The sequence below is a fragment of the Myotis davidii genome, unplaced genomic scaffold, assembly GCF_000327345.1.
Source record: "Myotis davidii unplaced genomic scaffold, ASM32734v1 scaffold317, whole genome shotgun sequence".
Taxonomy (NCBI): Eukaryota; Metazoa; Chordata; class Mammalia; order Chiroptera; family Vespertilionidae; genus Myotis; species Myotis davidii.
In genome coordinates, this window is record NW_006288994.1 from 4,006 (window position 1) to 21,493 (window position 17,488).

Below are 17,488 nucleotides of genomic sequence, written 5' to 3' on the forward strand. Positions count from 1 at the left end.
AGTCGCCACCTGCCTTCACACTTGGGGTGCCATAGCGCTGGGTCGTCTGGTCTATTATAGATGTGTGTGTGTGTGTATGTGTGTACGCACATATATAGATATATGTTTTTATTTCAGAGAGAGGGAAAGGGAGAGAGCAATAGAAACATCAACAATGAGAATCTTCAAGGGGCTGCCTCCTGCATGTCCCCTACTGGGGGTTGAGCCTGTAATCCAGGCATGTGCCCAGTCCAGGAATCGAACCATGACCTCCTGGTTCATGGGTTGACTCTTAGCCACTGAGCCACAATGGGCCGGGCAAAAATTCACCATTTTAACCATTTTAAAGTGTGCAAGTCAGTGGCATTTAGCACATTTACAGTGTTTTGCAGCCATTACCAATATCTAGTTTCAGAACATTTTCATCACACTAAAAGCAGTCCCAGGGCCAATTAATCAGTCAACTCATCATTTCCCACTCTCTTCCCAGCTCTGGTAACCACTAATCTGCTTTCGGTCTCTATGGTTTTGCCTGTTTTGGACATTTCATATGAATAGAATCCTATAATATATAGTTCCTTGTGACTTTTTTTTTTAAAAAGATAGGTAATGAATGCACATGGTAAAAAATTCAGAAGTCGTGAAGAATACAGTAATAGTAAGAAGTCCCCTTTCCCTGATCCTTCGCCATCTAGTTTCTTTCTCCAGAGGCAACCAGTTACCAGTATTTGGGTATCTATGAGATATTTTGTACATTTGGAAACATTTGTATGTAATATATTTTCCCCGTACAGATTATTGTTCACTAGCTGCACTGTTCTATACTTTGCATTTTTACTGTAACAGTCTATCTTTGAAATCTTTTTGTCAGTACATTTAGAACTACCTCTTTCTATTTAAAAACTACATAATATCCCAATGTATGGATTTGCCAAGTATATTTAACCAGAGCCTTATTAGATTGCTTAGCTTTTTTGTTATTACAAACAAAGCTATAGTGAATATATAGTATATATATTTTTGTTTTTTATTGATTAAGGTATTACATATGTGTCCTTATTCCCCCATTGCCTCCTCACCCCCCTGGTGTCTGTGTCCATTGGTTAGGTCTATATGCATGCATACAAGTCCTTTGGTTGATTTTCCCCCCGTACCCCCGCCCTCCCCTACCTTCCCTCTGAGGTTTGACGGTCTGATCAAATATCTATGTATTACAAACATAGGTAAGACTATATCAGTAGAGTAAATACATTGGAGTAGGGTGCTGGTCTCAGGGTGTGTGCATTTGTCATTTTGATGGATAGTGATGAATTGCCTTCTGAAGATACTACAACTTTATATTCCCACCAGCAATCTATGAACAGTGCATATGTCATTTATTGTGATGCTCAAGCTATATGAAAGCACATACAGGCACACCTCGTTTTATTGCACTTTGTTTTATTGGGCTTTGCAAATAATGTGTTTTACAAATTGAAGGTTTGTGGCAACCCTGTATCGAGCAGTTCTGTTGATTCCATTTTTCAATAGTATTCATTCACTTTGTGTCTCTGTGTCACATTTTGGTAATTCTCACAGTATTTCAGAATTTTTCATTACTATTATACTTGTTGTGATTTGTGATCAGTACAAATTGTCAGTTACAGCCCTAGCTGGTTTGGCTCAGTGGATAGAGTGTCAGCCTGTGGACTGAAGGGTCCCAGGTTCGATTCTGGTCAAGGGCACATGCCCGGTTGCAGGCTCAATCCCCAGTAGGAGGTAGCCGATCAATGATTCTCTCTTATTGATGTTTCTATCTCTCTCTCCCTTCCTCTTGGAAATCAATAAAAAATTATTTTTAAAAATGGTCAGTTATAAAATAGTAACAAGGGGTAGTCAATATTGTAATAACTATGTATGGTGACAGGTGGGTACTAGACTTATCAGGGAAATCACTTTGTAAATTGTAAGTCTAAGTACTATGCTGTACACCTGAAACTAATATAATATTGAATGTCAACTGTAATTATAAAACAAAAACAAACTTGATGTGATAGTGTTCTATTTCTGCCCCTAACAAAAGGAATTGGTTTATCTGAACTGGCCAGTCTGGAGGCCTCTGGGCTCATACTCTGAAAGACCCAAATCCTTGAGGACATAGGTTACAGATTATGTAGGGCAAAATCACAAGGCACCAAGGGCTAGCGGCTAGGGGGTTCAGGGTCATAGTAGGAGCTGATTGGTCAGAGGCGAGATAAGGGTAATAAATCATTCCTTCAGGTCTTGAGGACAACTCTCAGGTCAGCTGGGTGTCCAGAACTACTTTCAAGAACAAGTAACCAAGAGGGTTTTCCTGCCTTAGGGCTCAGGAGCTATTATCTTTAGCCTGCCAGGGGATTAAACCTTGGGGTGACCATTACTCAGAACTGGGCTATTGTCTTCTGCTGTCTCAGGAGTCAAGGATCATCAGGGCAGTGAAGTTAGCTGAGAGAGAGAAGAAAAATATGATGGCTTTAAAACTACAGTTTAAATCAAATCAGAATTATACAGATCCTCAGTGATGTGGCCTTAGCCTAATTTGAATTAAGTATGGTAAACAGAGGGCTTCAGGCAGATACCCCATAAGTCCCATTCTTTCTGATTTGCCTAGCAAGAATTTGCCTGCCAGGTATGTTCCCCTCCTCCCCAACTACCTGTAAATCCTCCATTTTTCTGAAATCTAATACTCCTGTCCATCCCCCTTTCTCCAAAATGTCTTATATACCCAGTGTTGCCTCACTGTCTTTGGAATTTTCATACCTCTGAAATTACCCATGCACATATATTAAAACGTTTTCTTCTGTAAAAAAAATAAAATAAAAATTGAAGCTTGGCTTGTATGCTCAGTGGTTGAGCATCAACTTATGAACCAAGAGTCATGGTTCGATTCCTAGTCAGGGGACTTGCCTGGGTTTCGGTCTCTATCCCCAGTGTGGGGCATGCAGGAGGCAGCTGATTAATGATTCTCATTATTGATGTTTCCATCTCTCTCTCTCTCCCTCTCCCTCTCCTTTCCTCTCTGAAATCAATAAAAATACATTTAAAAAAAGAAATCTGTCTTTCATTTTAATGCTGCTTAATGTAGACCATAGTATTGTAAAAAATAATATAAATGGAGCCATTTCAAAATGGAGTTGTAGCTGTCATCCCAGAGGAACTGCCTTGCCTGTATGTCTTAGTCCTCAAATCTTGGAATGTTAAAACTGGGCAAAATAATATTTAATCTGAGCCTAAAGCAACATTGTGTTCCACAGAACTATTTGCAAAGATAACAAGAGAGCAGTTATTATGACTACTGTACTGAAAATTAAAGACATTTTTAAGAATCAGCATCATTCTATTAGCTTATCTGTATCTACAGAAATTCCTTCCTTAGCTTATTAGCACCCTTGATTCTATTCATGTAATTATTCCCCTTTTCTGTCTCATAAATACCCCTTGCCTTCACCTCCTAATTGGAAGACTTTGGGTTTCGGTCTGAATCACTGCTTCCGGAATAGCTATTGTTTTGATCCTCAAGTAAATACTTGTTGTCTCTCATTTTGCTAATTTATTTTTAGGTTAACAGTTTTGGAAGGTTTTACAAATGTAAAATATTAATGGATTTTCCCAGATCGATGTCCAGAATGCCACTCTCCACATCCATCAGCAGTGCCGAAGAGTGCTCTGTGCCGTGCCCCCTTTTCCGCTCTTGACATTTTCAGTCTTTAAGAATTTTGCCAACCTTATGGAAGAAAGTCATTTTTACTATACATTTCCTTGATAATTTGGTGAGATTGAATGGTTTTTCATATTTTTATTGGTATTTTGTTTCTTAATATATCTGCATTCCCCCCCCCCCAAAATAACAAAATATTATTTAAAGATAGTATATATCTTGTGTTCTTGTTTTTCTTTGCATATCTGTGGTCAGGTTGCTGGGATGAGTCAATTTTCAATTCCCATCTCTATGGACAATAATCATTACTATTTACAACAATTTATTGAGCAATAAAACTGACCAAAGACAGTGAAAAGCTAGAACTGCTAACAAATCAGACTACTCAGTAGGGTATCCCAGACATTCCATCTCTCTCACCTTGCATTCCATAGTGAAACCCAAAATATGTCCAAAATGTGGTTGGGTCTGAGTTCTTTGTCTCGTAAAACTGAAGAATGGATTCAGGGACAAAAATGGTGGGAAGAAAACAGAATTTATTGGAAGGGGAGGGGGGAACAAAGCTTGCGGGAGGAGATATGTGGACTTCCTGCTGCAAGACAGCAGGAAGGGGGCCCCAAATGGGTTACTCATTTAAGCTATTTGTTTAGGGCAGTGATGGCGAACCTTTTGAGCTCGGCGTGTCTGCATTTTGAAAAACCCTAACTTAACTCTGGTGCCGTGTCACATATAGAAAATTTTTGATCTTTGCAACGATAGTAAAACAAATCATAGGTACGCCATCACTGGTTTAGGGGATGTTTATATACTCTGTTAGCTTCTGATTGATCCCTTTAAGGCAGTGGTTCTCAACCTGTGGGTTGCGACCCTGTTGGGGGTCAAACTACCCTTTCACAGGGGTTGCCTAAGACCATCAGAAAACATATATATAATTACATATTGTTTTTGTGATTAATCACTATGCTTTAATTATGTTCAATTTGTAACAATGAAAATACATCCTGCATATCAGATATTTACATTATGATTCATAACAGTAGCAAAATCACAGTTAAGTAGCAGCAAAAATAATTTTATGGTTGGGGGTCACCACAACATGAGGAACTGTATCAAAGGGTCGCGGCATTAGGAAGGTTGAGAACCACTGCTTTAAGGAATTCTGGCAATATCCAATTATATCAAAGTTCAAGTTTCCACCTGTGGGAGGACCTGATTAAGGACTGCCACTTCAGGTCCCAGGTGACATCACTGTTCCCACCTGGCCAGGTCAAGGGTCAAGTTTCCCCAGCCCAACCAGGTTTTGCCTCCATGTCTGACTTCCTTTCCCCCTATCTCCATGTGGTCCCTGTCTGCATACCTAGTCCTCTTTTTTCTATCTTATTAGAACACCCAGCAGTCTTTCCTTTTTTCCCTGATGGATCCACATTTAAAACTTCTTGCACATTGTGTGGCTCATATGAGAACTCAATACATTTAATTTGCTTCTCTCTATTAAAGATTGAAAAACAAGGAATTGAAATTTTACGGTGTTTCTGCAGAACTATAGCTTCCTGAATAGGGGCTGTATCAGGTAGATTCACCTTTGTTTTCCTTGGGCCTGGCACAGTGCTAGGGAGGATTTTTAATGGCTGTTCAGTAATTGTTTGGTTGAATGGAATTGTGTTCAAATATGTTCTAATTCATTCTTTTATCTGGATAAATATATATATCAGGAGAAAATAAGCTTATTTTGCTTACATTGTTATTTACCATATTTTCAGACAGGGATTAGAAAATACATTCTAAGCATGTAAACTGGTAGCCTTGCAAATGGCTGTTTGCTTTAGTAGTTGAGATTGTGTGAGTATAACTAAATGAAAATCCCACCCCTTAATAATAGCAAAATAGTGATTTTGTTGTGTGCAGTTCTAAGGCGAGATTATGCTGTTTTCACCGTGGATGGTGATTTTCACACATGATAGAGCAGGCTAGCATATTCATATATGTTACAGCTAAAATAATACATTGCTTTAAAAACCTTTTTTTATCTGTTTTTTAGATTCATTGTTTGACAAAAATTTATTCTTAAGGAACTGAAAAACACACACACCACAGTGGGTACTGGAGATTGTAAAATGAAGGAGAAGCTTAGCTTTACTGTGGAGTCTGAGTCTGGGTGTAACCTAACTAGCTAGACGATATGCAATTCTTGATTGACAGCAGGACCAGCATTATGCAGATTTTGTAAGAGAGAATAGCAGCTCAGAAACCGTGGGCCTAGCTCAGTTAGGAATCACTACATTCACCACTCACGTTAGTTTTTGTTTTTCTGTCTACTGGATTTGTAAACAAACAGGACAAAACAGTTCCCCTTTTGTTTTTATTAAAGTGATACTGCAGTGCAGTTTCAATATCAGCTAAGCATACATATGTGGAAATCTGATATTCTCACCAAAGTAGCTAGTTTTTAGCTGTGTTCCATGCTTATCTCTAGACCGTTGTTTATTAAATCCTATCTCGAGCTGCTCTCTTTATACACAAGTGTGTTTTGCCTGTGCCTTCCTGTCTGTTTCAGTGAGAAGCTTTATGTAGGTCAGGCTTGGCTTAAGCAGATTTCCTGAACCTGCGTCAGCTTAAGCTGGAGGAATTTTAATAAACCCTCCCCTGTAGGCGTGGGCCTAAATGAGGCTAGCCTAGTTAAGCCTGATCTTTTTCCGTTTGTGAAAAGAGCTGAGCAGAGCTGAAGGCTGCATGGTGTTTTTAAAAACTGCTTCCTTAATTTGAGAAAAGAACAATGGTAGGAAAGGCTAGATCTTCCAATTTTACCTTATCTGAAAAGCTTGATTTGCTAAAACTTGTCAAGCCATATGTGAAAATCCTCGAAGAACACACTAATAAGCATTCAGTAATAGTGGAAAAGAATAGATGTTGGGATATCATAGCAGTTAACTATAATGCAATTGGAGTAGACCGCCCTCCTCGAACAGCGCAGGGCCTACGCACCCTTTACAAAAGGCTCAAAGAATATGCCAAACAGGAGCTATTGCAGCAGAAAGATACCCAATCAGATTTAAAAAGCAGTATTTCTGAGCCAACCAAGAAAGTTATGGAGATGATTCCCCAGATTTCCAGTTTTTGCCTGGTAAGAGACAGGAACCACATACAAAGGTAAGCTTTATTTTATTTTGTTGTGGAAAATTATGGCGCCTCCTATCTATTGGGCTCTGGCTTAGTTGTGACAGAGATATGCATAGTAAGCATCCCCACACGGGAGCAATGAATAGTGTCTTTGTTTTGCGTTCTAAAAAAAGAAAAGTGAGGCTATAAGGAATTTTCCTGCTGCATTTCATTTAAGTCACTTTTATTGTCTTCCCTTCCCCCTTCCCTCCTGTAGTTTCTAAAAAGTAAAGGTTAGGGAGGAATAATTGGGATGAAATTTGTGACATCTGTTCATAAACTTTTTAAGCTTTAAAATTAAATTATGTAATTAGCTGAAAGAGAGACCTTTTAAGATTTCATTTAAGGTTACATTTCATTGGAATTTTCAGTTTCATAGAAAGTTAGTTGCAGGAGAAATGGAACCCTTGCTTGTATGTGAAATTGTCACTGTCTCCACTTACTGAATATTCTTTGAGCTAAAAAACTAAAATCGATAATTAAGTAAACTTATTAATGGTATTATTGCATATGTTAAGACAGTTTAAGTTATTTTTCTAACATATTTAAAATAAACACAAGGAAAAGAATTAATGCCTAATTAGGGAAACAGGTTACTTAATAAAATCTAAGGTTTTGTGTATTTATTAATGGTATAGTTTCACATTGATCGTGGGTCACATAGGAAAGGACAGGTTTTCACAAATTGCTTTGCAAGGATATCAAACTATGCATTTTAATATACCAGTAAGAGCAACTGCTTTCATAAAGTGTTAGAAACATTTTGTTGTTTTTAAATTTATGCTCTACATAACTACTTACCTTGGAATCTTAAAAACTATTACCTTACTACTGATTCAAATTTTAACCCCTGGGAAAAGATAAAAATGGTAGCTGCATTTTTCTGAGCGATTTAGGGTAATTTAAACAAGTTGTAAACTTCTTGTTAGTTGAGAGACCTTTCAAATAAAGCTTTACAGTGTGCTTTTCTAGTAGTGGGAGAGTCATTATATAAGCACATTTATTGATTACCTGTGAAATCTTTTTGAAGTTAGGAGAGAAACAGGGAAAAGAACTTTTTAACCAAACATATTTGTTATTTTGATAATTTACTGGGATCATTTTTTGAGCCAAGCTTCTTACCATCTACTGCTTATTTCTAGTTGATAGCATAGTAAAAAAATACCACTAGTGGGAATCCAGGACTTGGACACACAATGTATTAAATTATGAGGCCACTGCTTAAAATGTTCACTGAGATGACAAATGATTAAATCCTAACATGCTGGATGTCAGAAACCTCCACAGTAAGACTGTTTTATACTGTTAGTTATTACTTTTTCTCCTCAAACCATAAGAAAAGTTGCTTCTGCATTACAGGTATAAAACCATCTTTTGGGTATTGAGTATACAAATACTTTTGTAATTTGAAAACTACACATGGGAACTATAGTTTCAGTTGCATATTTTAAAAACTGAGTATAGAAGAGAAATAAGATAAAAGTATATTTTGACCATTTGTATGTGTATGTATGTAACATACAATCTTTTGGGACATTTCTCTGATAAAAGGAATTAATTGATTCATGTATTTTTATACTTACTATTTAAACAATAACAATTTTTCATATTTTAAAGTGAAGAATATTAGAAATAAGCCATTTTAATGCTTGCTTATGTTAGTGTCTACACTGTCATTTTTCATATTAGTGTTTTCATGTAATATATTGATATATTGTGTTTATACTTATTTGACATCATCTTGATAATTATCTCACAAGTTTATAATTATTCTATAATTTTAATTATGCTTCTGTATAAACATGCCTGCTAATCTCACCAGCCTCTCCATTCTTAGTAAGGAAAATCTTACTGTTTATATTATTTAATATATTTTAAAAATATACACATATTTGGTTAGGCTATCTCTGTAACACATTGGTTATGTCTTTATTTTTACTTCCCTCAAATATCAAATTATATTTTGTGTTTTTGTAACTCAATTGATTCTTACAATCCATATTTCTAAATTTTAGAAACCCTTCTGTTTATCATTTTTGTGAATTTCTCTAAAACATTTTTTATATGATGACCTTACTTAAATGTTTCCACTAAAATGGAATAGAATATTCCAGATATAAGGCATATTTTTAATTTACATGAGAGTATAATGTATATGTCTAATTGTATTATACTCTATTATTGTACATATTAATTTGGAATAGTTATTGTGTAAATTTTTTAAATTTAACCTGCAGTTTTAATATTTTTCCATTATAGGTTTTAGAGATGTTAATAAAAGTAAATCTTACCAATTTGATTTATATTTATATTCTATCGTTTTGCTTTCAAAAGTCATAAGATGATAGCCCAACCAGTTTGGCTCAGTGGTTGAGCATTAACCTACAAACCAGGAGGTAACGGTTCAATTCCTGGTCAGGGCACATGCTGGGGTTGTGGGCTTGGTCCCCAGTGAGTGCGTGCAGAAGGCAGCCAATCGATGATTCTCTCTCATCATTGATGTTTCTCTCTCTCTCCTTCTCTCTGAAATCAATAAAAATATTTTTTAAAATAAAATAAAATTATAAGATGACAAAAGTTGACAAAATGGATGAATTTATATAATCTACAAATAGGTTTTTTCTAACATACTATATATTTCATTTGTATCACTTAGACAAACATCTGATATTATTGACAATTTAATGCCATTAGTAAGTGACATACGGGGATTTTAAATTTTTTCGAAGTTCTACTTAAACTATGCTACTTATCATTTGTGAAATGATCTGTAAGTAACATTAATATAGCACTTCCATTAATATTCTAATAATCTCCCTTTCTAATTTTTATTTTTAAGTAAGGCAGAAGCAAAAATTTAAAAATACCCCTCAAGAAACAGGATTATATATTCTTAATAGCTTCATGGTATAACTGAAATAATTTTTTAAAAAACAGAACTTTAAGGTACATTATATTTACATAATACAGTATTAATAAACTATGCTAAAACTGTAGATGCCTGTACAGTTTTATGGAAATAACATGTAAATTTAATAAACTTTCAATGTATTGTATATAGCCTATTTAAAAACATTACACTAACATAACCGTTTTATCTATATTTAATCATGCCACATATGATGAGCACCTACCAGGTTTCAAGTATAGTCTTATGCTAGGTGCTGGGGATGTAGTGGTCAATATAAACCCTTGGCCGGTTAACTTTACCAATGGTTGAGAGACTGAGAGAACAACTGAGTCATGTGGTTTAGGATAGGGAAGATTAAACACCATTGCACCTGAAATTAGATAGTTAGGATAACCCTGATGGCATCTGAAGCCATACACAGTCTTGATTTTTTTTTTTTTTGACAAATGCAGAAAACATTGCTTCTCATAGATGCCCTTCCAGTATCCTCCTAGAAGTCTTGGAACTTGGTGATTTTTAGATCAGTCCAGGAGAGCAGAAGCAGATCAAGGGCAAAGGTATAGGGACAGCAAGGCCCAGAATACAATTAAAGAACGTCAGGCTTGTAGGAGCAATTGGTGTCTCTTTGAAACCATTAAAAATGGCTTTTCTTTTTTATTTACCTCATTGTCATTTGTGTCGTATTTATAATTTCATGTTCTTTTAAGAGCCATATTTTAAAGTTAAGGATGGGAAATAACATATATGTATGTTATTAAAATCCTAAATTTAGTCACTCACTTTCAATTTGTTATTCTAAGGGTTAAATTTTTTTGTTTCATAATTTTCTGTATAGCTTTAAAGCTTAATAATGTAATGTACATTAAACATGAAATTATGCTGTAAATATACTCTTGTCTTCATTTGATTTACATTTTATAATGCTTTTTTGTGTGCTATAGTGCAAACTTGGCTGAGGAGGCTCAGGCTGGTACCAGTTCACTACAGGTAATGTTGGATCAGCATCCAGTGGCTATTACAGTGGAGGTGAAGCAAGAAGAAGACATTAAGCCCCCTCCTCCACTGGTTTTAAATTCGGAACAGAGTTATACTTTAGAGCAAAGAGAAGAACATGACTTAGTACATGTTATGGACAGATCTGTGTCGCCGTCACTTTCCTCTGTTGACATGAGAATGACATCGTCTCCATCTTCCATCCCAAGGAGAGATGACTTTTTTCATCATGAGTGTGGGGGACACTTTAGGTCACAGTTAGGGTATGATCCTCAGATTCTGCAAATGCTGAAAGAGGAGCATCAGATAATTTTAGAAAATCAAAAAAATTTTGGATTATATGTTCAGGAGAAGAGGGATGGATTGAAAAGAAGGCAGCAGCTAGAAGAAGAGCTGCTACAAGCAAAAATTGAAGTGGAGAAGCTAAAAGCAATTCGCTTACGGCATGATCTGCCTGAATATAATAGTTTCTAAATTTTTTTCAGTTTCACAATATGATCATTTTAATTTTGGCCAAGTTACTTTATTCTGGGAATGTCTTAAAGCAGAATATGTATTATAATGTATCGTTAATCTCTATTATGAAAAAAACTTTTTTTGACATTTTTAAAATAATTTAATTTTCTTTTGATTGATATAATAATTTTTTGATTGTATGGCATGGTTTTATTTTTTTGTCTCCTCTTTTTTTTTCTAATAAGTTTAATTGTTGACTTACAAAAGATGTTATATTTTGATCATTAAAATATAACATACATAATTATATACACAAACACATAAGTAGTCTTTCAAAGCTCTAGCGTCAACATTTTAAATTAGAGCTTTGAAAAGCTGTAGTTCAAGGTTTTTAATTCAATCTAATTTAGAAGCAATACTAGCCCAATAACAGGAAACTTGTCTTTATGACATTGATTTTAATGCTTTCATTTTTTGAAGGAGTAAGTCCTATGACTTTAGTGATGGAAAGTATTTGGAGATCACTTTTTGCACCCTTTTCAATTTAGAAGCTAATAAAACTGAGGTCCAGAAAGAACTCAGTGACTTACTTGATATAACAAAGCTATTTATGGCAGAGCAAGGACCAGCACTGAGTTTTTGTTTGTAATTCCTCCCCCCCCCCCACTATTCCATAGAAATAAAGATTCATTAAAGCTAACCTCCATATTAAAAAAAATTGGAGGTGCTTATTTTATTAAAATAGTTTTTAAAGATTGGGAGGTTATGAAATCAGGGGAATTGTATCAATTATCCCCATACCCCACCCACCTTTTTTTTTTTTTTTTGCCAGAAAAATAAGGTAATCTCTTGGAGCTATTATATATCTTGGCTGTAAGATTTAATGTTTTAATTCACTTTTAATGTCTTATTCTGGAAAAGATTTCACAGTAAAAATTTTAATGAACAAAATTAAAATTTTACATAGATTAGAAGTAGCAAAAAGTATGTTTATAGTTTATGATATAATCTGTAATGTTTTTTTAAATATTGCTATTTTAGTATTTGTGGAAATAAAACTTTCATTCTTAAAGCACACATATTAAATTTAAGTTAAATCTCTAGTATGTATTTTATTTACCGATTTCTATTTTTGCTAGAGCTTTGTTGAGGAAGGATTTTTAAGCCAAGCTTTAGAATGGGGTAGGCAGAATTTTAGCAGTATAGTGGGGAAAGGACATTTAAGTCAAAGTGAGCAGCATGAAAAAAGGCCTAGAGAATGGGGAGAAGTGGATCATCGTGTACAAGCACAAATACAGTACTAAACCAGATGATTGTACATGAGTGTAGACGGCCCATTAGGATAGTGGTAATCTTAAGACATCTTCCTTGACTGTAGCTACTGTTTAGTTCCGGGAGACTTTTTACATGCACAATAAGCCAGAGATCCGCATTTTATGTGAAAAATTTTCCAATTTTAAAATGTTGCAAATAATTTAAAATGTTTAAAACACTACACTGACAAAACATGTGAGTGGATGTCATTCAGCCTGTGGGCTTCCTTTGTGGCCTTAGGAGTAGAGCAATGGTTCACCAAGAATAGATCCTGACCAGTAGTATCAGCATCACTTGAGAACTTGTGAGAAATGTAAATTCATGCCTTTTGAATTAGAAACTTTGGAGGTGGAGTCCAGCAATATTTTCACAAACCCTCAGTTTGAGAACCACTAGACAGAATATTTTGGAACCTAGCTTGGTGCCTAAATCATATTAGATTCTCAAAAAATTTTGTTGAAAAGAGAAGTAAAAGTGAGTTAAGGGATATCAATTTGGAAGTTGGTTGGTGCCAGATTATAGATTACATTAAAAATTATTTTTAGCCCTGGCCTGGTAGCTCAGTTGGTTTGAGGGTCCTCCTAATAAGCTTAGGTTGCAGGTTCGATCCCCGGTCAGGGTATATACAAGAATCAACCAATGAATGCATAAATAAGTATAATAACAAATCGATGTTTTTTTCTCTTTCCCCCTTCCTCTCTCTCTCTAAAAATTAATCAATAAATAAAAAGTAAACTTTTTAAGGAATCAGACATGAATGTAAAATGGGAAGCCATTGAAGGCTTTTGATTAGGGGGATATAAATTAGAGTTCTAAGTTAGTGTTATAATAGCATCTTGTAGTGAGAGTAAAGGAAGTCTGAAATTTAGGTTATGGCTATAGAAATAGAAATAAGAATAAAGTGGACAGTTAGGATATTATTTTAGCTTGTTGATTGTTTAATTTCATTGACATTTTATATCTGCTATTAGATTTAGATATTTTATACAAATGCCTTGAATATATAATATGATATATCATTTTGACAATTTCATCATCTTTAATCTGTACTATGACTTCTTTGAGTCTAATAAATTTTATAATTGTAATTTGAGGTAATGTTTTTACAATATAATTCTAGTAAATGCATTCTTATAATAGTCTAACTTTTTGAGATTATTGAAAGCAAATTACTGTATATAAAGTAATTCATATTACAGTCTCAGCATGTACTACTCAGAACTGATGATGGATGTTTAATTTGAATATTTACTCTGTGCAGCTAAATCAGAGTTTTCCAAAATACGTCCTGTGAGAATAATTCTGTGAGTTGTTTCTAGGAAAGAGTTTTGTGTTAAAAAAAAAGTACAACATGCATCTTTTTTGTGTAATTAGGTTCTAAAATTAGTGTTGAAGGTAAATATGTGTATACAAAATTGCCCTTGAAAGTTCTTTTGCTGCCCATAAGTTGTAAACATAGCCTGCTACTGTCAGATTTTCTCCAGTATTGGTCAAGATTGTTGTTGTCGTCCTATATCTTTTCTTACCCACATGAACTTAAATGGTACATTGTAGGTTTTTTATTATATCTTATTTTTTTATAATTCTTTTTTTCCCCTTTATTTTCCAATGGGGGTACATTGTTATTTTTACAACTTATGATTTTTCTAAATGAGGTATTTATAATGACATCCTGAAAGGTAATGAAGCTCTTTCATTTCTAAAGATATTAGCAGATTTCTTAAAATATCCAAATCAAGTATTTTTATGTATAATAATGAGACATCAACTTGGAATTACTTCATTTTTGAAAGATTCACTTTATCCTTTACATTTTTACTTACATAAAAATGTTTAAAATGTTTCCATGTGCCTTCTTTTAGAGTAATGTCAAATTTTAAATAGACATGTTTAAATCATTTAGAGTGTGATAAAATGTAATATATATTGTTGATGATCATGGTTAAATGTTTTAATACATGTTCTTCTAAATACAAGGTAATACATTATACTGATTTGTGTGCTTGTTTTGTGTCATAAGACAAAGAATTCAATACTGTTGAGGTAAAATTTTATGATGAGGCATAATTGAAATAAATTTACTTATAGGATTGTGGTATAGTACCATGTATAGTATCAAATGTACCACGTCTAAATATCATATTTATTTTTCAAATATTAAGATCCGCAAATTCTCAAAAATCTATTAAATATTTGATAGTAAATTTGATTACAAGTACTTAAAAAATAATTAGATGAAAAATGGTTGCAATACTTAATACAAAAGATTAAAATCTTAAAAGATGCAACCTAGTTAATCATTAATAGTTATGCTAAGTCTTTGCATATAATTTTGATTTGTTTGATTAAAACTAGTAACTATAATTTGAATTTGTTATTTTTAATTGCTTTGTAAATAATGGAAAGCAAAATAAATAAGATAAAAATACCACCCAAGTCAGCCCAAACAGTTTAAAGTATATATATCATTAGACTTGTACATTTGTTAGCAGAATTTTCATATTTTTAAGTTATGTGTGAATTCAATTCTGTTACAAAGATTAAGAAACTCTTTAAACATAGAAAACATCAGAAGCATTTTACAGTAAACATGTGTCTGTCACCTAAATTCTGCAATTAATTTTTTGCTATATTTCCTTTATCCACCTATCAATTCATTTTTAAAAATATGTTTTTATTGACTTTAGAGAGAGAGAGGAAGGGAGAGGGAGAGACAAAGAAACATTGATGAGAGAGAAACATCAATCAGCTGCCTCAAGCAGGATCCCTACTGGGGATTAAGCCTGCAACCCAGGCATATGCCCTGACCAGAATTGAATTGGTGACCTCTTGGTGCATGGACACACTCAACCAAAAGGCCACCAATTGATTTTTAAAGAAAACTTATATATCTATTTTTTAAAGTTTTCTTTTTTTGCTCAATTCCTTCATTCCCCTCACCCCCATTATTTGTAAATAATGGAAAGCAAAATAAATAAGATAAAAATACCACCCTTAAGCACCTCCCCTCAAGCATCTTCCCCCAATTATAGGCCAGTCTCCCTGATAAACATAGATGCTGAAATCCTCAAAAAATATTAGCAAACCAGATCCAGCAATACATTAAAAAAAATCAACTGGGATTTATTCCGGGATTTCAAGTTGGTACGATATCTGCAAATCCAAAAAAGTGATGCAGCACATAAACAAAATGAAGGACGAAAACCACATGATCATATTAGTAGATGCCGAAAAGGCATTTGATAAAATCCAGCACCCATTTATGATAAAAACTCTCCGCAAAGTGGAAATAGAGAGAATATACCTCAATATAATGAAGGCCATGTATGACAAACCCACAGTCACTGTCATACTTAATGGGCAAAAACTATAAGCTTGGGAACAAGACAGGGATGTCCGCTCTCACCACTCGGATTCAACATAGTACTGAAGTCCTCCCCACAGCAATCAAGTAAGAAGAAGAAATAAACGGCATTCACACTGGAAAGGAAGAAGTAAAACTGGCATTATTTGCAGATGTGATACTGCATATGGAGAACCCTAAAGAAAACATTTAAAACAAGTTGCAGAATTAGAATACTTCTAAATACTTCAGCATGAGTATTATGAACTAGAATTCAGTATTTACTTGTCTATTTATGGTTGGTTCTTTTTTTTGTTTTTATTTTGGTTAATCCTCACTTGATATTTTTCCATTGATCTTTTAGAGAGAGGGAAAGACAGAAACACATCGAGTGGTTGCCTCTTGCCTGTAACCAAGGTACATGCCCTTGATTGGAATCAAACCTGGACCCTTTGATCCACAGGCTGGCGCTCTAGCCACTGAGCGAAACCAGCTAGGGCTGTGTATGTATGTTTTTTTAAGGTAAGATTTATAAACAGTGAAATACACAAAACTTAAGTGTTGAGTGTTGATAGATGACTACACCTGTGTAAAACCCTAACCCTAACCCTCTCAAATTCAGAACGTTATTATCACGCCAGATAGTTTTCTCTTGTCCCTTTCTCATCAGTTCTCTGGCACCATAGGCAACCAAATTTCTAATTTTTGAAAAGTATAAGTTTTGCCTGTTCTAGAACTTCAGTACTTGGGGTCATATAGCATGTACCCTTTGTTTCTATTTTCTTTCACCCATTTTAACATTTTTAATAATTCACTTGTGTCAGTAGTTCATTGTTTTTTGTTGCTAGTGGTATCCATTGAATAAAATACCATTGTGTAAAATACCATTATCTTTTGATGGACTTCTGGGCTATTTCTAGATTTTGGCTACTGTGTATAAAGGTTCTACGATTGGCTGGACTCCAGCAGCAAGCTAACCTATTGGTTGGAGCATCTGCCTCCTGGTGGTCAGTGCATGTCATAGCAATTGGTCAACTAGTCAACTGTCTGCCCCGTGGAGGTCTGTGCACATCATAGTGAGCAGTTAAGCGGCCTTAGCGTATCATTAGCATGTTACGCTTTGATTGGTTGAACGGACAACCAGATGACTGGGCACTTAGCATAATAGGCTTTTATTATATAGGATGCTGTTTATCATAATAAGAACTACCACTTATTAAGTACTTACTATGTGCCAGGTGTGCATAACATTTGAAAAATATATTTAATTTCATTTAACCCTCACACACCTGATTATTGAGGTACTAGTCCCGTTTCACAAATGGGGAAACTGGGTCACAAAGCATTTAAATTGCTTGTCCAGAGTCATACAAACAGACAGTGGAACAAACCCAAGTTCTCCAGGGCTTGAAGCTTATGTAAGTTGTAGTAGGAAGCTCTCCTAAAGAAAAGATATTCAAAAATACAAAATGAAATATGAAAGTGAATGTTCAAAGTAAAATTAGAAACCACAACTGATCTCTTGAGTCTTAGATATGCAAATTTCTCTCTTCTGAAAGGCCTTTGGACAATTTCCCTGAGATGCTTACATACAAAATGAACACTGCAACTCCTTTCACTCACAGGGGCATGCAAGGAAAGGGCCTTGAACATGATTTTC

General features: G+C 34.6%; 2 protein-coding genes across 4 annotated transcripts in view; both read left to right on the forward strand.

The window, feature by feature from the left end:
• Window positions 1–17,488, forward strand: part of RAD54B (RAD54 homolog B (S. cerevisiae)) — a 47,199-nt gene that overhangs the window by 3,539 nt on the left and 26,172 nt on the right. The window contains exon 1 of one of the 3 annotated variants that reach the window (XM_015562297.1): window positions 6,348–6,802. The exons of 1 other annotated variant lie outside the window; for it this stretch is intronic. The gene's annotated coding sequence lies outside the window, so the exon portion shown is untranslated. Of the gene's footprint in view, window positions 1–6,347; window positions 6,803–16,305; window positions 16,351–17,488 lie in introns of those variants that run through there. One more of the 3 variants, XM_015562298.1, reaches the window with a different exon arrangement.
• On the forward strand, window positions 6,393–11,376 carry FSBP (fibrinogen silencer binding protein). Its single transcript, XM_006761194.1, has 2 exons — window positions 6,393–6,802; window positions 10,664–11,376. Exons 1-2 carry the CDS (start codon window positions 6,429–6,431, stop codon window positions 11,187–11,189), a joined length of 900 nt encoding a protein of 299 aa, XP_006761257.1. The 5' UTR covers window positions 6,393–6,428; the 3' UTR covers window positions 11,190–11,376.

Bases quoted from the DNA above. Each gene is read 5' to 3' on its own strand.
- FSBP (XM_006761194.1), top strand. From the start codon at position 6,429: ATGGTAGGAAAGGCTAGATCTTCCAATTTTACCTTATCTGAAAAGCTT. The intron at 6,803-10,663 runs GTAAGCTTTATT...TGTGTGCTATAG, and splicing joins GACAGGAACCACATACAAAG to TGCAAACTTGGCTGAGGAGG.